At 37.9% G+C, this 26,720-nt stretch overlaps 1 protein-coding gene and 1 long non-coding RNA gene across 2 annotated transcripts; one reads left to right on the forward strand and one right to left on the reverse strand.

Moving 5' to 3' along the window:
• Positions 1-8,783: 8,783 nt before the first annotated feature.
• LOC107770605 (uncharacterized) lies at positions 8,784-11,067 on the reverse strand. The gene is made up of 2 exons (XR_001644652.2): positions 10,789-11,067; positions 8,784-10,437 (listed from the first exon to the last, which is right to left on the reverse strand). It is a non-coding gene; the product is annotated as an uncharacterized LOC107770605 (long non-coding RNA).
• Positions 11,068-19,465: 8,398 nt separating this feature from the next.
• LOC107770606 (protein SEEDLING PLASTID DEVELOPMENT 1-like) lies at positions 19,466-25,017 on the forward strand. Its single transcript, XM_016589929.2, has 9 exons — positions 19,466-20,204; positions 20,816-21,030; positions 21,362-21,512; positions 21,598-21,789; positions 21,949-22,111; positions 22,223-22,641; positions 22,803-22,979; positions 23,563-23,718; positions 24,468-25,017. The coding sequence occupies exons 1-9, from the start codon at positions 19,716-19,718 to the stop codon at positions 24,765-24,767; spliced, it is 2,262 nt and encodes a 753-aa protein (XP_016445415.1). The 5' UTR covers positions 19,466-19,715; the 3' UTR covers positions 24,768-25,017.
• The last annotated feature ends 1,703 nt before the right edge of the window (positions 25,018-26,720 follow it).

The following is a 26,720-nucleotide window of genomic DNA, read 5'->3' on the forward strand; positions in this document are numbered from 1 at the left end:
ATATCCCGCTATCAGCGAGGGCCAAGGAAGGCGTACCTTTCCACGATGACGAGGTTGGAGTTAGTGGGTCACTTATGGAAGTTGCGGGTACCGTTCTTCAAGATGAGACATCATCCTCAAGACCGCCGATGTTCCTACCTCATTTACCGATGAGAGAGATAAGGATGTTGCTGAGGACGACTACGAAATAGGTTCCGATCTTGATACCGATGAAGTGCGAATGCTGAGCAAGGGATTTACTCGGGTTGAAGTAAGGTTGGAAGGGTCCACCCGTATCATTGTGGTCCCTATGGACCGGGACCTACTGGAGAACACGGAGAAAGTGGTCCCTTCCTTGGGTCCCCTCTGCTCCAACATGGAGGGCAAAACTCTCGAGGAGTTGAATGATGCTGCCTTGTCGAGGGGTATAGCCGTCCTCGCCCTTAGGGTAATCTTTTCCAACCCTTTCAATTTCTGTGCTTTGTGCTCCACTCTTACTTTTTGTTTGACTTTGGTTTTCTTCCTCTCTTTTTATTTTATACCATTATTCTGAAGATCGAGAGTGCTCGCCGAGAGGAGAGGCGTAAAACTATTTTCCTGAAGATAGAGCGGAAGTACCGTGAATACTGCAACAAGCACCGTGAGATCTGCATGCAGTTTTGTGAGAGTGGCAACTTTCAGGCTATCCGAGACAAGCTGAAATAGAAAGATGATGAGTTGATGAGAGTCGTCGGCAACACAGTGTCACACCTCCTTTTTCCGCACCAGCGAGGGTACAAGGGAGTTTTTCCAATTAAAGGACAATCAAAACGGGATTCATTTATTTATTTCAGAGTCGCCACTTGGGAGATTTAGGGTGTCCCAAGTCACCAATTTTAATCCCGAATCGAGGAAAAGAATGACTCCATATTACAGTCTGCGTACCAGAAATCCGGATAAGGAATTCTGTTAACCCGGGAGAAGGTGTTAGGCATTCCCGAGTTCCGTGGTTCTAGCACGGTCGCTCAACTTTTATATTCGGCTTGATTATATGATTTTATACAAGTGTGAACTTATGTGCAAAATTTAACTTTTAACCGCTTTTATCATTTACTGTTTTTATCAAGAATTGCAACGTTGTGAAAATGTATCTCGAACCGCGTTACAATCAATGTACCCGTGGTCGTCGACACACTTTGACTCCGTTGAGATTTGGATTTGGGTCACATCAATGTGCACCCGAGTTTAAGGAAATTAAATTATTAAAGGCGCGCCTAAAGCGACTAGCATATTTATTTTGGGTAGGACCGTGGAATTTTACAAAACGGTCCATCCCGAAGTCTAAACAATTTTTAAAGCAAATATTTACTGAGGGCCCCGCAATTTGTATTTTATTTGGCGAGGCTCATCTCATTCTTATTTTTATTTTTTTAAAATGAAATTGCAACGTCATGGACACGCATCTCGAACCACGTCACAATCAATGTACCCGTGATTAGAAACACATTTCGACTCCGTTGAGAATTGGATTTGGGTCACATAAATGTGCACCCGAGTTTAAGAAGGTAAGATTTATTAAAAGGCGCGTCCTAAAGAGTCTAACGTATTGTTATTTTAGGAAGAGGCCGTGAGGGTTCATTAAACGGCCAAATCCAAAGTCTAGTCAATGGTTATGTATTTTATTGAGGGCCCCGGCGGTTTGTGATTTATTTGGCGAGGCTCGTCTCATTTTTATTTTAAAAGGATAAACCTATAGCGACTACATTTTCTATTAAGTTCGTCTCTAAAATAAAAGAAAAATATCCTAATTATTTACATGCTAAAAAAACGCAACTTATTAATTATTAAGTTACGGCTTATGTGAACGGAAAATTGCGATCGCGTTTGTACATGGAAAAACTGCTTTCATTCTACATTTTATTATTTGCTAGAATATGATATAAATACACAATAATATCAAAACAGATTAACTATTCTTTGATTAATGTAAACTAACATTATTAGATGAAGAAGTTATACATATGCGACATCATTGCTCATTTAATCAATCAACTACATTTTTACACCAAGAGAGGGAAATTAATATTCAAACACAAATCCAAACAAAAGAATTCAACAGGAACAAGAGCCTGATTAATATTTCATTTTTGCTTCGAACCAAGAGTGTACAAATGTGTACCTGGAAACAGCAGTACAAGAACAAAAGAAGTAGGAGTCAGCAGCAGTAATAACACAGCAACAGCAGGTTCAGCAACACCGCGAAACCAGTAACCAGTAGAATGACCCAGTAACAGATTGAAAACTCAGCAGTGCAAAAGTACAATCGCAGGCAAAGCAGAAGAGAGAAAAGATACGAGATGCAGCAGCTTCGAATTTTTGAATAACACTCGAAGAAAAGCAAACAGAATTGTTCGAGTGAAAGTTCAAATTGTCTTTCTCTTTTACTATCACAAACTCTCTCCCGTATAAAAGTATGTCAACTCTCAAGTGTAAAAGTCTTTCAACAATAATCTCTCAATAATGTTCAACCTTTTTTCTTCTCTCTAAAAATCCTCTCAATGTTCAAGTTCTCCTTTTTAAAAACCTCTCCCTTAATGTCAAGAATAGTCCTCTATATATAGCAAGACAAGTCTTCAATTCCCAACCCCAAAATTATTCCCCCAATGGCATGTTTTGTCCCACTACATAATGTTTTCTTTATTTTAAACTTTGTCCCCCATGCCTACATTAAATAAATACCACATTCCCAACCCATTAACATATGTCCCCCATGCCTATATTAAAAAAGTACAAGATTCCTCCCCATTATGTTTTGTCTTGTCCCCCATTATATTAAACAAGTACATCAAAAACCCCCACCCCATTATATTTGTTCCCCATGCTTAACATAAAGAATCAAAATAATGTCTAATTACCAAACTACCCCTCCGACCTTATTGCAATTACAAATCTACCCCCGAATGCAATGCAATTTACCAAATTACCCCTCTGCTCTAAACAATCAATTAATCATAACTCAACCAAAATATAGTCAAGATGACCAATTTCTCAACAATCTTCAACAACAATTTACATGAACATGATGAACAACACAAACTCCAAATTAATGGAATGAATTAACCATATCGGGAACCAATCCTGGTTAATTTAGACCATGAATGTATGAGCAAGAACACAACAATACAAACAACAATATGCATGATTCAAATTAAATCAACAAATCACAAAACAAACATAAACTCACATTAAATCACTGGATTTAAACATGAACTTCAAACAAAGATGAACATGAATTAAATCTGTTTTTAAGCCACAAACATGACGGATTTTAACGATTCAAACAACATTAACATTTTCTGGAAAATACATAACACATGAAACAAATTGAAGAAACAATTAATTAAATTTCAATTTGAATCTAACAAACATTAAACTAACAAATATTCACTTAAACAACAATACAAACATGAAATAAACATGAAAAATAACTAATTAATCTTTCATTTGAAATCTGAAAAATTAATTTAACAAAACAACACATGAATCATGAACTAAAAATTAATTCAAACAATAAACAAAACAAACATTTGCCGATTTTAGATTCGAAAATATCAAAACAAAATGCGGACAAAATAAAACTCAAAAATCTACTAACCGGATCGAAACGACGAACAACGACCAAACAAACAACGAACTCGACGAGCCTCGACCAAAGCTCGAACCAACGATGACGAACACGAGCAGACGACGACGAACATGAACCTACGAAGCAATATCGGCAGTTGACAACTGAATCCATGCCGAAGCTATACCGGCAGTTGGCGCGGCAGAAGTGAAGCAGCCAAAGCATCCATGGACGACGAGGGTTTAGTACAAACCCATATGAGAGGTCGACGGACAGCGGAGACGCGACAGTTGGGGACGACTGGACGTCGAGCAGCTGCTCGTCGAGGAGGAAAGCTATGGCGGACAGGCGTAGCTCGGGGGACTGCCGGACTGGTTTGGGTGGTGTCCGCGTGGGTTCGACGGGCAGTAGTAGCTGTTCGTCGAGGAGGAAGAAGGTGGTCGACGCAGCAAGCAGAAAACTCGAGCTTGAAGCATTGTCAATGGCGGGAAGGCAGCTGGAGGTGGAAGGGTTGTGGTGGTTTTGGACGATGCAGCAGCTATAGCTGCTGCTTGACGATGCTGGACGGGTGGTGCTAGAGGCGGAGGGGTCTGTTTGGTGGTGAAGCTGGTGGCGACGGGATAGTGACGACGCAGGGGGGGAGCTGGTGGTTGACGGGGCTGGTGAATGGCAGCAGCCATGGACGTTGGGGTGTTTGAGTTTGAAGGTTTGGAGAGGAAGAAGATGGAGGAGGCGGGTGAGTATAGTTTAGGTTTTTAGGGTTTTTTGTTTGTGTTTTTGTTTTTGTGTTTTGGCAAAATGAAGAAAGGGTATTGGGTTAATGGGTCATGGGGCGGACCGGGTCGACCCGGTCTGAAGTGGACCGGGTCGTGGAGAAGATTGGGCAATATTTTGGGCCTTTGGCTTACAATTGAAGAAGTGGCCCAATCCGATTTTCTTTTATATTTTTGTTCTCTTTTCTTCTTTTATTTTCTAAAACTAAATTATAAAAGTACTTAAATTATTATTAAGAACTAAATTAATTTATAAAAGCATAAATTAACTCCCAATAACAATTAACGCACAATTAAGTAATAATTAAGCATAAAATTGTATATTTGGACATTAAATGCTAAAAATGCAAAAGGTGCCTATTTTTGTAATTTTAATTTTTGTAAAACTAATTTAATTACTAACAATTGTAGAATTAAATCCTACATGCAAAATGTGACATATTTTTGTATTTTTTATTAATTTAACAAATAAGCAAACACAGACAAATACAAATAATAATCCAAAAATGTCACAAAAATACTCAAAATTGCACACCAAGGAAAATCATTTTATTTTGCATTTTTTGGGAGTAATTCTCATGTAGGGCAAAAATCACGTGCTTACACACAGCATCCTTGAAGGGGCGTGGAGGGACAAAGAAGAAGAGCTCGAGGTGAACAAGGGAGTTGAGGCCCAATGTGCATATCTTCAGGCCCAAGTGGTTTCGTTGCGGGCCGAGCTCGAAGAATGCCTAATCAAGATGGATGCTCTGAATGGCGAGGTCTCTGAGAATACTGCGGACTTAGAGAAGACTGAATTGGCTCGGTTGGCGGCTTCGACGAAAGTGGAGGCTTTGGAGGCCGTAATCCGCGCTCTTCAATCTGAGTAGGAGAATGATTTGGAAATGGCCAATCTCAGAGAAGAGAGGCTCGATAAGCGGATAGGGGAGCTAGAGAAAGAGGTTTTGAGCCTTGGTGACCAAGTTGTCATTCTCGAGGCTGAGAAAGCATAATTATTGGCTCAGCCGTCCTCTTCTCACACTTCTACTTTTCCTAATATTCCACGGGATTTGTATGAGAAGTGGATTCACGCCGAGGACCAACTGGATATTCTTATAGATTTGATGACATTGGGGAAAGTTTCTGAGGCCGACTTCGAGAATGCTCGTACTAAGGCGCGTACAGCTCGGGTCGTTTGTGGCTTTGACCCCGCTACACCAGAGGCCGGTGATGGTGAAGAGGATGAGGGTGTGGATCGGATAGAGCAGGATGCCTGGTACGAGGATAAATATCTTGATGGCAATGGCAGAGAGACGGGTGGAGATAGCACTGTTGGGTTAGGCAGCGAGTAGTTAGTTTTCTTCCTTTTTGCTTGTAAACTTTGTATATTTTTTTGTGGGCATCTGTTCTAACCTTTGTAAATAATATATTTTGTGTATGGAATGCCATTTTAGTTGCTCGTACCTATCTCTGTTCTTTCAGTTAGGGTTTGTACACCTCTTTCTTTTGTTTTGCCATTTGGTCGCTTTAGTCATAAAAAACTTGGTTCATGTACGTTGAACGAGGTCGAAACAGAACTCAGTTTTGATCACGGTCGAAGACCAGTAGGTGTTAATTCGAACGAGATCGAATGTAACCTGTGCTTAGTTAATTACGGCCGAGGGCCGAATAGGTGTTGATTTGAAAGAGGTCGAATGTAACTTTTACTTAGTTAATTTGAGCGAGGTCGAATGTAACCTTTGCTTCGTTAATTCGAACGAGGTCAAATGTAACTTTTACTTAGTTTATTCGAGCGAGGTAAAATGTAACTTTTACTTAGTTGATTCGAGCGAGGTCGAATGTAACTTTTACTTTAGTTAATTTGAGTGAGGTCGGATGTGACTTTTACTTAGTTAATTCGAGCGAGGTTGAATGTAACTTTTGTTTAGTTATGGCCGGAGGCCGAATGGGTGTTAATTTGAATGTAACCCGTACTTAAGTTAATTCAAATGAGGTTAAATGTAACTTTTGTTTAGTTATGGCCGGGGCCGAATGGGTGTTAATTCGAACGAGGTCAAATATAACTTTTGTTTAGTTATTGCCAGGGGGCCGAATGGGTGTTAATTCGAACGAGGTCGAATGTAACCTGTACTTAGGGTAATTCGAATGAGGTCGAATGTAACTTTTGTTTAGTTATGACCGAGGGCCGAATGGGTGTTAATTCGAACGAGGTCGAATGTAAACTATACTTAAGTTAATTCTAATGAGGTCGAATGTAAGTTTTGTTTAATTACGGCCTGAGGCTGAGTAGGTATTTAGGCAACGTTGCTTTGGCAAAAATATGGGCAAACTTCATGCGTTTTGTGCTTTGTTCATATATATTGGAGAAATTTACATACTTTCCGGGCTGGCACTCCAGTCCCAGTCTGTTTAGTATCGTCTGACATCCTAGTCCCAGTCTATTTAGTCCCTTCATTAGTCGATCTGGAGAAGTATTGAGAGGTTGGGCAATGAACTGACCGTCCTGTACCTCCGTCCGTTCGTACTTCCAACTTGTCCCCCTTGTCGCCTCATTAAAAACCTCATCGAGAAAACCCAATTGGGACAAAACTCAAGTAAGGGAAAAAGAGTGCGACTTGGAGAACACTATTTCTTAAAAGTTGAAGTATTTGAGGTGGGCGACATTCCAGTTGTTTTGTAGCAGTTTTCCTTCCATCGTTTCTAGTTGGAATGATCTTTTATTTGTTGTTGCCGTGATTTTGTATGGGCCGTCCCAATTTATTCTAAGTTTGTTTTCCCGCGGGTCTTTGCTTGCTTGTGTTTTAGCTTTGAGCACGTAGTCCCCGACTTTGAGTGGTCTGACCTTAGCCTTTTTGTTGTAATATAATTCTGCTTGTTGCTTTTTGGGCGATCATCCTTATGTAGGTCATATCTCTTCATTCTTCGGCTTCGTCGAGCTCTTGCCTTCTGCTTTTGTTATTCCTCGGCCCGCTCTCGCGGGAATATCTCAAACTGGGCTCTCCGACTTCGACTGGAGTTACTACATCAGTCCCATATACTAATGAGTAGGGCGTCTCTCCCGTGCTTGTCTTCGGCGTTGTTCGGTAGGCCTAAAGTACTTCTGGTAGTAACTCCGGCCATAGTCCCTTGGCATCCTCGAGCTTTTTCTTCATGATGTTCAGTATTGATTTATTGGAGGATTATTCTTTCCCATTTCCTGCGGGGTGATACGATGTTGAGAGTATACTTTTGATATGCCACTTCTCAAAAAATTCGGCGACCTTTTTTTTCCTGTAAATTGGGGTCCGTTGTCGCAACTGATCTCTTTGGAGAGGCCGAAGCGGCACATGATGATTTTCCATATGAAGGCGATCATTTCCAATTTGCGTATTTTAGCGAAAGCTCCTGCTTCTACCCATTTAGAAAAATAGTCGGTTAACCAAAAGAAATCATATGTTACATTGCCCCGCGGGGAAGGGGCCGACAATGTCCATTCCCCATTTGATGAACGGCCAAGGGGAAGTGATAGAGTGGAGGTGCTCGCCCGCTTGGTGGATCATTGGGGCATATTTTTGGTATTGCTCGCATTTTTTCATGAACTTTGCAGCCTTTTTTTCATGGTGGGTCTGTAATATCCTGCCCGTATGAGACATCTTACCAGAGCTCGATTAACGGAATGAGCTCCGCAGTGGCCCTAGTGGACTTCTTCGAGGACTCGTCGTGTCTGATTCCAAATACTCATTGTTATATACCATTTAAACCGGGTCAAATTAGAGTATAACATATTAGCGATTCTGAGGTTTAATTAATTTTAAAAGAGTCACCACCTAATTAATTCTAAGGTGAATTAGGACACCTATTTTTAAAGCTTCAGTCACACTCTGTCTTATGGTCTTAACCTAAAGATTCTAAGTAAGGGTTTTAAATATTCTAAAAGGAAGATTTTTAAAGCACCTTTTAAAATCCGTTATTAACGGTTAACCAACCAAACTTAGATTAATAAGTTATACAAAAATATCAAGAATTATCGTTTGAGGTATTTGAACAAAATATAGCTTACAAAATAGCAGTTTAACTTTCAAAGACATTAATGAGCTTTTGAAAAAAAATATTATTAAGTAAACAAAGTTTATAAATAATTAATATACATATATAGATTTGAGAGGATAAGTCCCTTTGAGAAAGACACTTGCTACTGATTAAATATTTTTTATTATAAAAGGGATGTCCTTTCTTTTGCTTGACTTCAAAAGTGATCAAGATAAAAGATCATTAGAACCCTTCACTTAAGAAACGTTTGCCGATTCCAAAAAGAATCTCGTTTTTGCATTATTATTATTTTTAAAAAGTAATTGCATTTTCATGATGTTACAAGAAAATAATTTGTCAATTTAAGTTAAAGCACGTTCTTTTCAAAAATTAATTTGATTCCAAACTTATATAATAAAGACTCAAAACTTAAACAGTTCTTCGAAAATAATTTAAGAGCACTATTATATAAGAAGATAATATCCGCCAGTGACGAAGTGAGAATACTAAGTAAAGAAGTCAAAACTGAATCAACAATCCCAGATTAAGTGTAGAACTAAAATAACCAAATAATATAATCAAATTGATTAAAAAATTCAAAATAGAGTAAATGTAAATAGTGAAGGCGGCCAAGCAATTTGCTTGTTTTCTTGCTGTCCATATGCCTAAGATGCAGTGGTGACTCCATGTTCTGTAGGGTGAGTCTTGTATTAAAACTCGTGATTTGCTCCAGATGTATATGCAAAAAGAGAAAAGAGGCAAAGAAAGAATTAGAAGGATATTTCATTCTTTGTTAAGTAATATGAGAATAAGGAAAACAATAAGAATCGTAAATTATGCAACTTCTAGAGTTCACATACTAACAGATTCATATCTTTGCACCTAGACATAAACAAAAACTTCCCATTTCTCATTTTAAGCAATAGGATTAACAGTTCTAGTTGTTCTTCTAGGGATGCTGACCAAATTAACCATTTCAAAACATATCCAAGTTTCTTGAACTCTTGAGACCTGCTAATCTTAAGCAAATATAAGATCTTAAGACGTAGTGCCTAGCATATTATTATCAGAATGTTTCTTCTTCCTTTTTTTTATTTACAGAAAAGTAACCCAAAAATCCCATAGCTAGGACCTTATTAACATAAAGGTTGCCAAAGTGTTCCTTTATTAAAAGTAAGTGCTTAGATTCTCTACTCAAATAAAATCTCATACACTCTAGGATCAGAACAAATTTACTCTAATAGTACATACTTTAAACCCCTTAAAGTTACTTTAAAAATCAACAAAAAAGGCACCAAATTTGCAAAGAGATCTATAAGCATGCACCAAATTCCATACTAATATGTGTTTTTATAAATTATATCATTACAAGGTACCTTAAATCTTATAGTTATGACATTTAGTTTATATGAACAAAAAAGCCTACTGTCATGATATTAGTATTATAGAAATGAAAGGAGGCATGTCAATACTGCAGCAAGATGCATTTTTCTTTTATGACCCTTTTTAAATAATCAAACATTATGCCAATCCATAAGTCCTCTTCCCAAACTAACAATGATTAAACAAGTTGTCCTTTTGTCTATAATCATGGAAAGAAAAACAAGTTATGGGCTAAGTTACAACAATCTCTAAAGAGTGCATAGAACCAACTCCATTTGAACAGTTGCTCTTAAGGTTTCGAATCCACTCCTCTTTTAATGAAATTGAATCGGACAGAGATTGATAGGGATTAAACTAGTTTTTGAGATCAAGTTTTAACGTAAAACTTTTTAGTTCCTAATTAGTATAAAAATAGCAGCATCTTATGAATATGCTTCATGAGTGAACCAAACAAATTTTTGAACACATGATTTATACAATAAAAAAATAACTAAACCATGAACTTCTATCCATGAACTTCTATAACAGAACAAAAGGGAACTAACACATGATTCTACTGGATAAGAAAACGACAACTTTATACTTAATAAAAAAATAAAGAGCGACTAAAACTTATAAGGAAAAACTGACCTTTTGCGGTGGAGGAACTGGGGTCACGTCAAGGTCTACAGATTCTGGCTTCGGACTTGAACTCGAGCTTACAACCGCGAACTTTATAATTTTCGAAAAAAGTGCAAAGAAAAATTCCTCTATTATAGAAAGGAGTAACAGAGGCAACACAACCAAGAATTTTAGAGTATTTTGAAGAACAAAATTATTTGAAGATGGCTCCAAGAGTTGTACTAAATTATTACCAAACCTCCGTATTTATAGAAGAATTATTAGGGCCTTTCTAGGGTTAATTTGGGCGGGATTCTTGAAGGATTCGGATTTCAAACGGCTAAAGAACCATTTCAAATTGCATGTAGCAAAAAACAAAGAAGATATAAGCAGAGGGAGCAGAGATTCAGTAGCCAAAATTGTGAAATCTTGGAGGAAACAAAAAGAGAACCCCTTTTTTACCTTTGTCAACTTCATTGTAAATGGCAATGAATTTTGAACTCTTCAGTCAAATTGCTTGAGTTTGCAGATGATTCCTTAAAATGACCACACAAATTTCTGATTTTAAGATATGTGAGTCAAATTTTGCTAAGAAGAAAGATGGAGCCAAAACCCTCTGCTATGGCAGAGAGAAAAGAAGCGTTCTTTTCTTTGAAAGAGTGAAAGAGATGGAACCCTAACAAATTTGATTTTAATTTTAGAAATAAATCCAACATTTGGATTAGATGCAACTAATGGCTGAGATTAATCCTGATATAAGTAAATAAGATATAATAAAATAAATAAAGCAAGCGTTTATTTGGAATTCTCTAGAAGATAGAAGAAATAATCTTGACCATTAATTTAAAATGGACAAGATCTGATGAATCCATGTGGCAAGGTGTGGGGTCAAAGTGTGAAGGGATGAGGAGAGCATGTGCTAGCGTGTGTTGGTCATGGGATTCGGACCGTTGGTGCCTATGTGGTGCTGATGTGGAGGCTCATGTGGCGCTTATGTGGAGTCCATGTAAATGAAGGGGTTAGGCAGATGGGCTGGCGGGTATGGGCTATTTTATGGGTTTGTTTTGATCTGATTTTTCTTCTTTTTGGGTCAAGAAATTTAGAATGTGTATTTTTAAAAATAAAAGCCTTCTTTGAATAACAATTGGACTTTGCTAAGATGACCCAATTTGCATTTAAAAATCCCTTTCTCTTAGATTAATTTCATTATACTTCCATAATTATAATAATTTACAATAAAATATAAATTACATTATTTTGCTATAAAAATTAATATTTAGTATGTATGCATCTATATAGAATATGAAATAGAGAAATAAATTATAATTGGCAAATAATGCTTGTATTAATTATTACGATGCATTAAATAATAATATGATAGTGACTAAGTAACTAAAATAATAATAACGATATAATTACAATAAATAAATATGATAAATTATATTAGGGCTAATAATTATATTTTGTTTTAAAAATCTTGAGGCTAGAAAATTATAGCAAATGTTTTAGATAAAAATATGTAAAATATATTTAGTAAATTATTAAGAATTAGGAAGTATAGAGAAATTGATTATGAAAAAGGAGGCCAAAATTGGTCGTCAACAGGCATTTCGCTAGGGGACCGCCATATGTCCTTTTGTACATGTTATTATGAATGATACTATACCAGACTGCTTGCATCTGAAGCTTCTTGGCTTCTTTTTTATCATATGGGAGTACGTCATCTTGCAGGTATGTAACAATACGGTTGTGCCAGTCCCAAGTTAAATTTATAGTCCTTACTTGATTTGATCTATCGATGAGTGGAGGAAGGTGACCGCGTTTCTTTCTCCGGTTATGTACTTTTAGAGTCTGCTACTAATTTGGCGAGGTCGTCTTCTTCGATGCTTTGCGCTCGAGGAGTCTAGTCGAGCTGACATTCATCAAACTCAGGCAGCAATTTACGGATCTCGCCCTGGTATTTTTGTAACCTTTGCTGTTTGAGATGGAAAGTCCCTGTGACTTGGTTGACGACGAGCTGAGAATCGCAGCGTAGTCTGACCCGCCTCGCTCCGTACTTGAGAGTTAGCCTTAATCCTACAATCACGACCTCATACTCAACCTTGTTGTTAGTCATGTCCGGGCACCTTATGGACTGGTGAATCACTTCGCCTGTCAGGACTTCGAGTACAAGTCCCAGTCCGGACCCTGACGCGTTGGAAGCGCCATCGATGTACAAAATCCATAGATCTCGTGTTTATGGAGAAACATGGGCGGCTTCTTTTTCGACTTCAGGAATTATTTTTGCTCTGAAGTCGGCGATGAAGTCGGCAAGGACTTGTGATTTTATCGTCGTTCGTGGTTGATATGTGATAATGGCCCATTTGGCTAACCTGCTCTTATGCAAAATATTTCTCAAGGAGAAAATGGTGACTATCGAGATGGGTGGCACTGGAAGTAGGGTCTATGCTTTCGTGAAGCTATGACTAAGGCCAAGGCCAATTTTTCGAAGTGGGGGTACCTTGTCTCAGCGTCGACTAATGTTGTTCTAATGTAGTAGATAAGAGATTGAATACCTTTATCTTCTCGAACCAAGACCATACTCACCGCTACTTCGGCTACAACGAGGTGGACGAGGAGGCACTCCTAGGGTTTCGATTTGGAAAGCAGTAGTGGTGATAACAAGTAAGCCTTTAACTCCCTCAGGGCTTGGGCACACTCGGAGGTCCACTGGAGGCCGTTTTTTTAGTATGCCAAAGAACTTGTGGCATCTGTCGGATGATTGCGAGATGAATCTTGACAGAGTGGCGATACGACCCGTCAGCCTTTGAACCTATTTTTTGGTGGTTAAATGCTCTGGTATTCCTTCTATGGATTTGATTTGGTCGGGGTTGGCCTTGATGCCTAGCTGTGACATTAGGAAACACAAGAATTTTCCTAAGGTCACGCCGAATGCACATTTTTGGGGTTTAGTTTTATTCCGTATTGTCTGAGTATATCGAAGGCTTCTTTCAAGTGGCCGATGTGATCTTCTCTCCTTTTGGACTTGACCAACATGTCGTCTATGTAGACTTTCACAGTCTTGCCGAGTTGATCCTTGAACATTTTGGTCAGCAACCTTTGGTATGTCGCCCCTGCATTTTTCTATCTGAAAGGCATAACTCATTAGTACGTTCCTTGATGGGTGATGAAGGTCGTTTTCTCCTGATCCTCTTCTTCCATGAGGATCTGATTGTAGCATAAGTAGGCATATAAGAAACTTAACAATTCATGCCCGGCCGTTGCATTAATGAGCTGGTTGATATGAGGTAATGGGAATGAATCTTTGGGGCGTGCTTTGTTTAAATCTATAAAGTCTACGCACATTCGCCACTTTCCATTTTTCTTTTTCAGCATGGCTATATTGGCGACCCATTAGGGGTATTTTGACTCCCTGATGGAGCTATTTTCTAGTAAGTTTTTTGACCTCCTAGTGCACTGCATCGTTTATTGAAGAATTGATCTTCTACCTAACCTACCTCATTGGGTGGTGGAATGGGTCGACGTTCAACTTGTGTGTAGCGATCTCCTTCGGGATACTTGGCATATCTGCATGACAAAAAACAAACAAGTCCGCGTTAGCAGTTAAGAATTGACGAAATTTACCTGGTTCTTGAAGCTTGCAGCCGATGTAGGCTTTCTTGCTATGGTCGTTGACATCAAGTTGGACGGGGTCGAGATCTTCTATGGTTGATCCGCAGCTTCTACTATTTCACGATCTCTGATGAAGTCTTCTCTTTCATCGCAGCTCGACCTCGGCCCTGTTAATTGCTATGCCTCTTTTGCTTTGCCCTTCATTTGTTGGGTGGTTGTACAATCCAGGGCGATGGGGTAGCATTCTTGAGATATGCATTGTTCTCCTAGTATGCTGAATATTCCCCATGGGTTTGGAAATTTGATAACTTGGTACAAGCTAGAGGGGGTGACCCTCATGGCGTGTATCCAAGGTCGGCCTATTATGGCATTGTACGCCGTGTCCTGGTCCATGATATGGAATGTAGTTTCCAAAGTGACACCGCCGACCAGTATGGGGAGTGTGATTTCTCTAGATGTTCGTTGAACTGCATTGTTAAAACATGTTAGCGTTATGCAACACGACAATATCTTATCCTCGAGTTTCATTTGTGCAAGTACTCGAGGGTGGATAATGCACGCGCCGCTCCCATCGTCCACCATAATGCGCCTCACATCTGTATCTAATATTCGTAAAGTGATAACACGAGCATCATAATGAGGGAAAACCAAACCGTGGGTATCTGACTTATCGAAGATGATACTTTCTTTGAGTTCGTCATACCGTTCGTGAGTGATCGACCATTTGAGCTTGTGTGTTGTGGTGAACTTTATGCTATTGATTGAAGCATCGTCGCCTCCCCCAATGATCATTTGAATGGTACGGGTCGGTGAGGGTGGTTTTGGAGGTCCCTGGTGTTGTTCACGTCCTCGGGCAAAATTGGTCCTCCCCCGGTCGCTCAGCAATTCTTTGAGGTGTCCTTGGCGAAGCATGTTTACGACCTCCTGCCTTAGGGCGATGCAGTCTTCAATTTTGTGACCTCGCTCTTGGTGGAACTCATAGAGGGCGTCTGACTTTCTGGTGCTTGGATATGACATTATCTTTTGTAGCCACTTTACTTTTGGTCCGAGCTTCTCCAATCGTAGATTATTTCTAAGGGTGAGACACAAAAATTGTGCGCGAATAACAAATGGGGCATACCTTTCTCATTCCGGTGAGTCCTTGTTCTTGGTCTAGGTGGGCCATCTTTGTGGCGAGACGGGGGCATGATGGCACTTATGATATACAGCTGATGCTGTTCTCGGTTAGGTCGTGACGCTGCGAGATCTCTCTTGACATCATTTCTTTGATCCTTCTTGGACTCGGCCTGTACCGAGGTCAACTGATGGGTTGGCCCATTTAGGTCATCCTCGTCTGCACGTACCTCGACACAATAGGCGTTATGTATTTAATCCCAAGTGGTTGGACAATATTTCATAAGCTGACTTAATAACTTTCTGGTTGCTCTTGAACCATTCCTGCTCAGCCCGTTTTAGAAAGCTGCTACGACCATTCCTTTCGATACATTTGGTAAGGTCATCCTTACTCAGTTGAATCGAGCGAGGAAGTCCCTCAATCCCTCTCCGGACGATTGTTTGATGGCGAATATATCGTTCACTCTTGCCTCCGCCTTTTTGGCCCCAACATGTGCCGTTACGAACCTATTGGCCATCTTTTCGAATGTTTCGATGGAACGCACGGGCAACTGTGAATACAAAGTTAATTCTCTTCTGCTGAGTGCCTCGCAAAACTTTTTCAACAAGATGGAGGATACTTGTTCCTTGGCGAGGTCATTGCCTTTTACAGTAGTGACATAGTGAGTTACATGATCTTTAGGATCGGTCGTACCATCATATATTTTCAAATAGGACAACATTTTGAAGGTCTTTGGTATGGCATGCGGGGCGGCTTCATCACTATATAGTTGTTCGACAAACCGACCAACATCTCTTTTTGGCAAGAGTTTCGGGGCACCCGGTGTTTTATCGACTCTTTCTTGGTGCTCTCTCATTTGGTCTCGAAGCACTCTGTTCTCGTTTTCCATTTCCTCCATCTTTTTCAAAATGGTTGTGAGGGTGTCGTCACTTGCATTACTAATAGTGTGAGTAATACCTGTTACTGGAGGGAAAGGACCATGCTGCTCGACCATTGTCGGTGTAATGCAAGTCCTTGCGTTTTCTATGACTATCGCCTGAGCCGGTTTGTTGAGGATGATGGTTAGCGTGTTAGCTAAGGGTGTTAATAGTTCGGTTCGGCCGGTTATTTTATAAAATTTATAGCATACCAATTTTTTGGTTATTCTATTATGTATAATCAAAACTGGACTTTTCAAAACCGTCCCAATCATGTCGGTTTCACTTTGGTATCGGTACGGTTCGGTTAATTTTCGGTATTTTTTAAAATGTCATGTAAAATTCACTAGTAGAAGTAAAATGCAATAATATACGTTCTTTTATAGGACTTAGCAAAACTCTCTAGACATTTTTACTATTTAAAAGGTGATGAATTAAAAAAAAATGAACGATGGCTAGAGTATAGATCCATCAACTATTCAACAACAACGTAAAAGAAACCAAGTAAAAGCAAAGAAAATATAAATCATACTAGTGGAAAGATATTAACCAAGCTGGGACTGAAAAATAAAATTTATATTAAATATTCAAAAAAGATAAATCTAAATTATATGAAAGGAAACATATTCAATACATTACAGTTTGCTACTCATAAACACTAGAATACTTTGTGTCTTGCTAATAAAGATACTTGAAATAACTTAGTTTAAGTATAAGTAGCATAATACGTTTTAGGAATTAGTATTTTGAGTTTAATTACTTGTTGGCTTGTGACAGTTTTCATAATTCCAAGCCCAATGAAACGTTTAATGCTTTATTAGTTTTAAACTTACTATGTAAATATATTTTTCCCATGTAAAATTTATTCGGTACGGTTCGGTATTTATTCAGTTTATTTATATAAAATAAAAAACCTACCCTAATTATCGGTACGGTTATAGATTTATATAAAAACCTACGGTTTCTTTAAAAGAAACCTAAAAATTGGTTCGGTTCGGTACGATTCGGTCGATTTAGTCGGTTTTCAAATATCCATTGACACTCCTAGTGTTAGCTAGCCAAGTCTCAAGGAGCTTTTTCACTACTGGTGACGTCTCTTCCGTTATGGACGTGGAAGCTCCTTTACCGTGGGACGTTGCGATACTGCTGTGAGGGAGAGGCACTAGGCGTTATGTCCTCGCTTTCTGTCTCAGAAACCTTATTGACGGTATTCAAAAGATTAGTGGCGAGGTCAGTCACTACTCTCATTCTTTCTTCTCCATTACCTGCCATGTCAGATCTGTGTGTACGAGGAAAAAGGAGTTTTTGTTCTATGTTTTTTTAGCAACCCGTGCTAGTTATAGATCTAGAAGAAACTATAAACTTAACAAGGAAATCCCCACAAACAGCGCCAAATTATTTGACCAAAAAGTGTAAACCTTCGATTAAACTAATTAATTTTAAGTAATGAGGGGTTAAACTTAGTTAATGATAATATTTCTAAATTTAGGACTAGTTAACACATGTATCGTAAGATAATGCTGTTGAGGAATTAAGTATAGTGTGCATTTAATATTTCAAAAGATTTGAGTAATAATAGAGGAACATCAAGCAATAAATGGCATTAGTGTAAATAAGGAGAATGATTCACCCAATATTGAATGAGGTGAATCATTCTTCTTTCTGACAGTGATGAATGACAGACAAATCCTAGAATATTGGAACTATTCTCGGATCTGATGAAAAAATATGGAATAATGGATAGTAGAATCTTCGTAAAAAGGTAGTGTTTGTATCTTTTCTAGAGAAAGAGTATTCTTCTCAAAAAGTGTTCTTATTAAATGAAAATTACATACCCTATACCTTCATCTCCTTTTCTATGTATATTGGACATATCCCTAATCAACTCTAATAGTACAAGTGCAGAGGATATTCAATAGGAATATTCTCTTTAGTATCTTATTACAAAACTAGCCGTTAGTGCTCTGTCCTTGGTGCTCGACCTCGACCATCGTTAACTGCCCAGCCACGAGTCCCGTTGTTTACTAGTCGACCTCGGCCGCATCATTTTCCTTAACTCTTCATTATGTTAAGTTCTCTTAGGGCAAATTTTAACTTATACAGTAACATTCACTAGTAAGAGAATAATGTAAGTCATTTTTTACTCTTGTGAATATTAAGTATAGATAAAAGTTACAAACATCAACAACTATAACGGTTACGCCTCAATTCAAAGTTAGTTGGAATCGGCTATATGAATTCTCAATATCATAAAATAATATATTTGGATCCATAATAATTTAAGCTCTACATTTAAGAATTATAGTAGGGTTTCAAATTTGATAAAAAGAGAAAATAATACATTAAAGTTTTCTTTTAAAGAAAGTAAGCTATCTTGCATCTCAAAAAAATAAAATCAAGATAAAACTTTCAGGTCAGAGGGGATTATAAATTAACGACTGATAACTTGTTAGTAGTTTGAAGGCTCAACTTCATAATCAAATGCGACTGTTATAGCCTGTTTGGCTAAGTTTCTAAATTCAATTTATTTTGAAAAATATTTTTTTTTTCTCAAATGTATTTTTGGTAAGAAGTCGTTTGTATTTGATTAATTAATTTGAAAAATACTTTTCTGCATCAATTAGTGTTTGACCAAGCTATAAAAAAATATTTCTAAGTATATTTTTCTCAAAAGTACTTTTCAGTGTTTCTCGAGAGAAGCTATTTTTTCCTACTTCTCCAAAACTGCTTCTGCTTTTACTCAAAAGCAATTTTTTTCGTCTAAAAGCTTGGCGAAACACTTCAATTTTGAGGGAAAAAAAATCACTATTTTGTAGTAAAAAAATATTTTTGTCATTTGAGAAGCTTGGCCAAATATGTTATTAGCATTGATGACATTAGTCCTTCGGTTTAAGACAATTTATTTAGTGAAAAAACATGTGAGTAGCGACCCGTTAGAAGTGCGAATAAACCATCTTGAAACTAATCTTGATCCATACAAATATTTCTCTAACTTAATTCTTTACCTATTTTGTTAAAATTACGTATTTCAACCACACGAGAGAGACTAAAACCAACAAAATTGAACTTTGACCATCTACATTGTGCCCAATAGTCAATACTACATAATGTTGGAGTGCCAGAGTGGTAATGGGAGAAAAGTAGTAGTAGTATCAATATTTTCTTTCATTTGATTAGCGTGCACGCTTTATTCACAAGTCAAAAGAGAAAAAAACACTTTTTTTTCCTCATTTGGTTTTTGACATTCACATTGAGGCTTGATTAAATTCGAATTCGTATATATATCTCACACTAAGATTAGAGTGCTTCCTAACAAAGACGATTTCATATCTTAAGACCCGAAACTGTTAATTAAGGATGAATGAGTAGTTACTACTTCCGTGACACAAGATAACACTTCAAAACTTCTAACAAACTTTTCACAGCAAGCTCTCCCAAAACTGTCACTCATTTGTGTGGTCCGAAACAAAAGCCACCCACGTGGTTCCTCCTCCATGGTCGTTATATGTTTTCTTCAAGCTAATGGACCCTACTTCCCCTCCCTTACCATAGGAGATCCTTTCGAATCTTCTTCAAATTCTTCCCCTCATCTTCTTCTTACCAACTAAAATCTATTTCTCTTCTTACCTAATCCAATCAGATTTCCCCAAAACCCATTAATAAAAGATCTTGTACAGTATTTATATTACAAAGAATTAATAGAAAAATAGAGACACTGTGTATAGAAAGTGGAATTTTGTGAGAGAATGAGTGCTTTGAATACCCACTTTATCTTGATTGATCTTCAAAGCTCATGGTACTCGACTAAGCAGATACCCAATTCCACCCTTTCTTATCTTTCCCAATGTCAGTTTGCTTCTTCGTCGTTCACTGCGGCATTTCGTCGAACACGTCGTGGGAGCGGTAAAGTCTCGTCGTCGAGATCGCCGGTGGCGTCAATTCAGTCGCCGGAAATCAGGAGGCCGAGGGGATGTTCGGTTGCCGGAAATGGGTTGTCGTTGGTTTCTTCAAATTCGACTTCCACTTCGAGTTCCATGATCTCGGACTTGGACTTGTTTTTGGAGATAGTGCCATTGAGGATGAGAAATGAGCTCTTTAGACATCAGGAGATTGGGGAATTGATTGAGGTGGTTATGGATTTGGGTAGAAAGCCCCTTGCCCGGTTTCCTTCAGGTGATTGGGTCATTTCGGAGCAGCCCGTAAAGCTCGAGGATCTATGCCACGCCGTTTCAAAGGTTGTCTAAGTAAATATACTCTGTACATCCCTGTGATATTCTTTCCTTTTTAATCTGCCAAAAAAATGATATCTTTCTATATTTAGAAATAATATAATTTTGACCTTCCCATTTAATCACGAGATTATGTATAGCCATGCAAATCTCTATGACTTCTTTTAGATCACTAATTTCAAAAGTGTTTCCTTTTCTTTAAAACCCCCTGCTTAGTCAAACTGTGATATGTCTACTTTAACTGAAAATGGCAGGATTTACTTTATTATGGTATTATATAATAACAATCTTGTCATGTAGTAAGATATTATAAGATCACCTTTATAGAGTGGAATTTAAAAATTAAAGCTTGTGCTTTAAGTTTATTTTATTTGATGAGTGGAAGTCAAAACTCATTGATTCGAATGCAACTAATAGTAATTAAATAAATAAATGCACTTATCTTTTGTCTCTCTCTGTGTGTTTGCATAAGTTTTGACCTGAATGAGGGTAATAGCATAAATAAATGAGATCACCTTTTTTTTTCTTGTCTTTGTGTGCATATGTAGAAAAAATAATATGAATGTACGGTTATCAAATTTGTTGCTTAGAGCTGATAAATTTGCTTAACCATTTAGGTGGGGGATTTCTCAGATGACAACCGTTCTGGTATTGACAGTTCCCTACATCGTATAAGTGCAATTAGAAACCGTAAAATGCAAATCATTGGTCTTACCTGCCGGGTAGGTCGAGCTGTATCTGGAAGTGCTGAGATCATACGTGACTTAGTTGAAGGAGGTGGCTCCATATTGGTGATCGGGCCTCCAGGGGTTGGTAAAACTACTTTAATCAGGTATCCAAATTTACTGTTTGCTTTTTATGAACATCCCAAACGTAATTGCTTGTTATATTTTACTGCTACTTGTCACTACTCAACTTTTCTCCCAATCTTAATGAAGAATGACTAGTACGGAGCCAGGATTTTCATTCAAGGGCGGGTGTCAAAATTTTAAAAAGTAAATACATGAAGATTCAACTAATAGGATATATACATAGCAAAAAAAAAAAAAAACACGAAACAATGTAATTTTCCCGCGAAGGGGTGTCAATTGACAACCCTTGGAGCTATGTGGCTCCGCCACTACTATTACCCGTCAATGAATTTGAGCTCTCTGTGTGTGCAGAGAAATAGCCAGAATGCTGGCAGATGACCAGAAAAAACGAGTTGTTATTGTTGATACATCTAATGAGATTGGAGGTGATGGAGATGTTCCTCATTCAGGTATTGGTTGTGCAAGAAGGATGCAAGTCCCAAATGTTAACCTGCAGCATAATGTGAGCACTGAACTAACCTTAGGTTATCTGCATTTTGGGTAACCTCTGAACTGTAATCTAATTTCTCCCTCTTCTCTTGGAGCAGGTAATGATCGAAGCAGTTGAAAACCATATGCCCCAAACCATTATAATAGATGAAATAGGGACAGAGCTTGAAGCATTGGCTGCTAGTACAATTGCTCAGAGAGGAGTACAGCTTGTTGGAACTGCTCATGGAAGTACCATCGAGAGTATAATAAAAAATCCATCCTTACAGATGCTTGTTGGTGGCATAGAGGTGTTGAACCTCTTTCCTCTCTTCCTTATTAATTTATACGTGGTCCTCTGCACTTGAACTTGTTTTCTTCACTTCTCAGAACAATGTTCAGTCAGATATTGATAGCAAACATTTTTCTTCTGGACCTAATATATTGTTGTTTTATTTGCTTTGGACCAGAGTGTTACTCTTGGTGATGAGGAAGCAAGGAAAAGGAAAGTACAGAAAACAATTCTTGAGAGGAAAGGCCCTCCAACTTTTACATGTGCAGTTGAGATGATATCAAGAACTGAATGTCGTGTTCACCATAGACTAGATTTAACAGTAGATGCAATATTAGCAGGTACATTAGAGTTTTGCTTTCCCAGCCTTTCAGAATTTTCTGACATTGTGAAATCACTGAACTTAGCAACTACTAATATTAGTTCTATATTTAATCTTTTCCTTGATGCAGGAAAATCTCCTTTGTTTGAGATACGCAGATTGGAGATTGAAGCTGAAAACTCCACTGAGTCGTCTCTGTTCACTCAAGAGGACCAAGTTGCTGACTCTGAGTTAACTGATAAAGTGGAAAAGAAAGATAAAATAGAGTCTGATAGAGAGTATGTAAAAAAGAAAGATAAAGTAGAGTCTGATGGCGAGTATGTAAAAAAGAAAGATAAAGTAGAGTTTGATGGGGAGTATGTAAAAAAGAAAGGTAAACTAGAGTCTGATGGGGAGTATGTAAATTATTATCTGCAATCCAATAACGGAAACAATAAGGTAAAATTTGAGTCAGATGAAGAAGATGAGGATCATCCCAATTCCAAGAAATTGGCAACCAATGGATCTATCAGCAAAAGGAAATCTCTTGTGTATGTTTATACTTATAAGGTAAGTTTTCTTGATTCCTTTTGACTGTTGGAATTTCCATGAGATTGTGATGCATTTTTGGGAATCATGGATGCACAAACCTCTCTCATACTATAATACTGTGTATACTTGACATTGATGTTGTGTAGAATCAAGCCTAATGTCTTTCTGGCTTATTGTAGATTCAAGATGCTGATCTATTGCAAGTTGCAACTGTTATGGGGCTTGACGAAGAAATTGAAGTAACAGATGATATTGGTATTGCGGATGCTATTCTAGCATCTAGTGCTGAAATGAAGCAGAATCCTTGGATTCGTAGTGTTGCCAAATTTCATCAAGTTCCTGTCTTTGTTGTAAAGGTATGCTTAGTGCCCTTCACTTACATATTTGTTTGTTTTGGGTCAATCACGTTGACCTCCTCTGGATTGTTGTAAATCAAGGGACCTCCCCTTTAATACTCACCTTTACTCTTGTTCAACATATCATTTCGCCTCTCTCCCTTCTGCTGGTTAACAGTTTATATTATTGTTAAGGCTTAATTATTTGAGCAACTATATCTTTGAAATATGATTTGGCGTTTCATCTTTGTGTCATATTTGATCAGAGTTTTGTTTATTTTGAAAAATATTTTTTCTGAACTGATGGAATTCATGTAGGGTACTCTACAGTCGATGAATGATGACTTTGAAAAACAAGAAATTAAATGATAACATTGATGTTTGCTAACTATCAATTCTTTTCAGAGGAAGAAACTGAAATTTTGCTATTGGGCACCGTTCACCCTTTAAAATTTATGTTAAAAAATTTATAGTGGAGTTTACATTAGAATTAGGTATCTTTATCTTTGGTTACTCTGTTTGACCCTTTTTAGCTCTTTGGTGGGAAAAGATACTCAAGATTTAGCTGCAATATCGAATTACCATTTCTTTTCTTATTACGCAGTCAAGTACCATGGCCCAAATGGTGAAAGCTATCCGTATGATTCTTGGAATGGATTCCATTCACTCAAAACAGCCATTAACAAATGCATTCGATATTGAAATTGAAGACGATGCACCAAAAAGGAGACCAACATTGGAGGAGATAGATGCCTTAGAGGTTTGCCTCTTTATGTTTGTATATCTTCTTCACTCAAATATCACTCAAAAATTCCGGGTAACCCCTAGAATAAAGGGAGCTAGTGAATCAGTGGCATTTCTAGGAGTACTATCATTCCATTTGTTTATAATTTATCTCTCCTTCTCTAGAAGGAGTTGTATGAAATCATATACAAAATTCTAACTTGGTCAAAATGTGCATGATGATTACAACCAAAGCAGTTGTTTCATCACTCCTTCTAGCCAAGTAGCTGTTTTTGAGAAAAGAACATGATTTTCCTCTTATCTTGTGAGTTGGCTATGGGCATGAGAAAAATCAGCTGCTCAAACAGACATGTAGTTCGCTAAGATGTGGCTTACTAACCATAATTAGGGGTTGTGAATACTAATCCATTGTTGTGTAAGAGCGTATGTCGTGCTGTGGAAGAGCACAACACGTGATGTGTGGGTTAGGCGCATGTCACAGGTTCAAATCCTGCTGTAGACAAGAGACTGGTATTTAAGTGGAGAAGGTAGAGGGACTGACCCATTATTCACCGAGTTTTGAACCGTGAGCCACTGACCCTCGAGAGTTTCTCGGTTATTAAAAAAACAAAAACAAAAGAACTAAACGATTGCTGCTTTATCAGAGGTGGCTTCTACTTCTCTGCTTTAATCACTTGATATTGTTCCGGTTTCCATTTAGCCTTATAATGCTTAAGTTTTCTAGAAACTCATTGATGAAATATACATTTTGATGGCTCATAATAGGAGGTTCGCCTTGCAATTGAGTACATCGTTATACCTGGTGGTGAGGCTGTTGAACTTCTGCCAAGGCGCTCTGAGATAGTTGCCCAACAACTCAAGCTGGTTGAAAGTTATCAGCTGGCTGCAGAAAATTCAGGTACCGAGTCAAACCCAAGGCTTCAAATCCTTCCTCAGAAACTACAGAGAAAGACTTCAGTAAAGCACTCCAGGTCCAGTTCAAGCCAGAACAGCACAGATTCTAGCTCATGGCTTGGTAGGAACGGAGGCACTGGTGTTGCTCGCCTGCCATTCTTGCCTGAATAATTCAGATAAGTTCCTCTGCAGCCGATTCAGCCTTGGTTGAACATGTTAAAGGCAATGTACAGTGATGTATATCTGTATCTAAACCCCTGTAGATTCCATTGTATGGTCTAATTCTTGCATTGTAGTGTTATCAGCTCATTTTTTCCTTGCTAAGATTGCTTCTAATACACTGTACAGTGATGTAAATCCTTCACAGGAATGAAATTCAGTAACACTCGTTCCATAAAATAAAACAACATTGGAAGCAAAATATAGGAGTCCAATTTTACTGTATTGTTTCATTGGATTGAATGTTTATTATGGAAAACTCATCTCTTTTATCTCCCTGATTCTTCTCTGTTTTTCGCACTGAAGTAGTGCAGCAGTCCATGAGGTATGCTTTCTCATAATAATTCTATTACTTCCAAGAATATACATTGTGCACGGAAAAGGATTCGAGCATGTATTTTTGTCATGTTATCATATATGGACCTTGAGCGCTCAGTACCAAAATATATTTCATACGGTGAGGATAAGTCAAGACCAGATAAAGAGACTATGACTCAAGCTGTCAACCAATGGGGGGTTTTAACGCTCTTCCACTCTGAAATCTACGGTCATTCCATTGTATGGTGATGGTGAAGCTGGTGATATTTCAGCAGCTTAGTCCTGCAATTGTGCTTGTAATTCCTTCTCAGCTAACTCTCATGTATTGTATCGAAGTTGAGCATTAGTAAAATTGTTATTCTCTTCAATTTATTCAAAAAATTTGGATCATTACACTGTAATTCTCCTGTTACTTTGTCCTTGTTAACATTAATGCAGTCATTTAGTTGCTCTTAGGTACTTATTTTCATGTCTTATTGATCCAGATTAGTTAGACTTTAGTGACATATTCTCATTAAATAATGTAATTTCCATTGGATTGTCACAATCTTTGACTCATTTTCCCTGGATCATAACAACCTTTGCTCCTACATTTATATATTTTAACCATGGCAAGGCAATTCATAGCGTTCTCTCTAAAGCACAAGCATAATTAATCAAAGTATAAATGGCGAAAGTATCAGTCCACTATTGTCTCCTCCTTATCATCACATATCTTTCTGGTTTGTGGGCATTAAGGCTTTCCCTTCTTATTTTTAACTCATTTTCGGTTTACATTTATCTATTTTGTGAACGAAAAAAGGCCAAAACTGTTCATAAACTATTCGATATGATTTACAAATGTTCTTCGTCTACCTATTTTGCTAAAGAGCCTCTGCTGAATAAAAATATATATTTTATTATATATGCTGTGGCAATTTCTTTTAGGTCAAATAAAAATTCCATCTCAACCAAGATCTAATCCGTAAATGATCCGCCCATGACCCACCTTAACCATCACCACCAACAACAGCAACATCAACAAACTCAGTGAAATCTCACACGTGAGGTTTAGGGAGGGTAATGTGTACGCAGACCTTACCCCTTCCTTATAAAGGAAGAGAGGCTATTTCCGATAGACCCTCGGCTCAAGAAAACGCACCTTAACCACCCCGACCCGTTAAAACCTTTTTTTTACCCGCCCATGATTCATGAATGCTTCAAACAAGCATTTTAATACATAAAAGATTTGCAGATTCTTTTGCTTCTTGTTGTTAACTGGTATTAACAATAGACATTTTTTTCTCGTAGACCTCAACCCGGCGATTGCCCAAGATATGCAATGTGCTGCTCGAATTGACAATGGAAAATGTAATGTGAATGATGATTGTATGCCTAGCTGCAAGGAGAAATATGGAGATAAATTATCTGGTGCAGCTTGTATAATGATACCGAATGAGCCTACTCTTGTTTGTGCTTGCACATACTATTGTTAAATGTCTATTTGAAATGAGAGTGCTAAATATTTCTTTTTAAATTTCAGACTAATTATTTGCTTAACCGAGTATAATTAAGGTTGATGTCCTATGGTCAAAATGAGTTCATTAT

Source organism: Nicotiana tabacum, chromosome 11 (genome assembly GCF_000715075.1).
Source record: "Nicotiana tabacum cultivar K326 chromosome 11, ASM71507v2, whole genome shotgun sequence".
In the NCBI taxonomy this organism is placed as follows: domain Eukaryota; kingdom Viridiplantae; phylum Streptophyta; class Magnoliopsida; order Solanales; family Solanaceae; genus Nicotiana; species Nicotiana tabacum.

Bases quoted from the DNA above. Each gene is read 5' to 3' on its own strand.
- LOC107770606 (XM_016589929.2), top strand. From the start codon at position 19,716: ATGAGTGCTTTGAATACCCACTTTATCTTGATTGATCTTCAAAGCTCA. The intron at 21,031-21,361 runs GTATCCAAATTT...CTGTGTGTGCAG, and splicing joins GGTAAAACTACTTTAATCAG to AGAAATAGCCAGAATGCTGG. The intron at 22,642-22,802 runs GTAAGTTTTCTT...GGCTTATTGTAG, and splicing joins TGTATGTTTATACTTATAAG to ATTCAAGATGCTGATCTATT.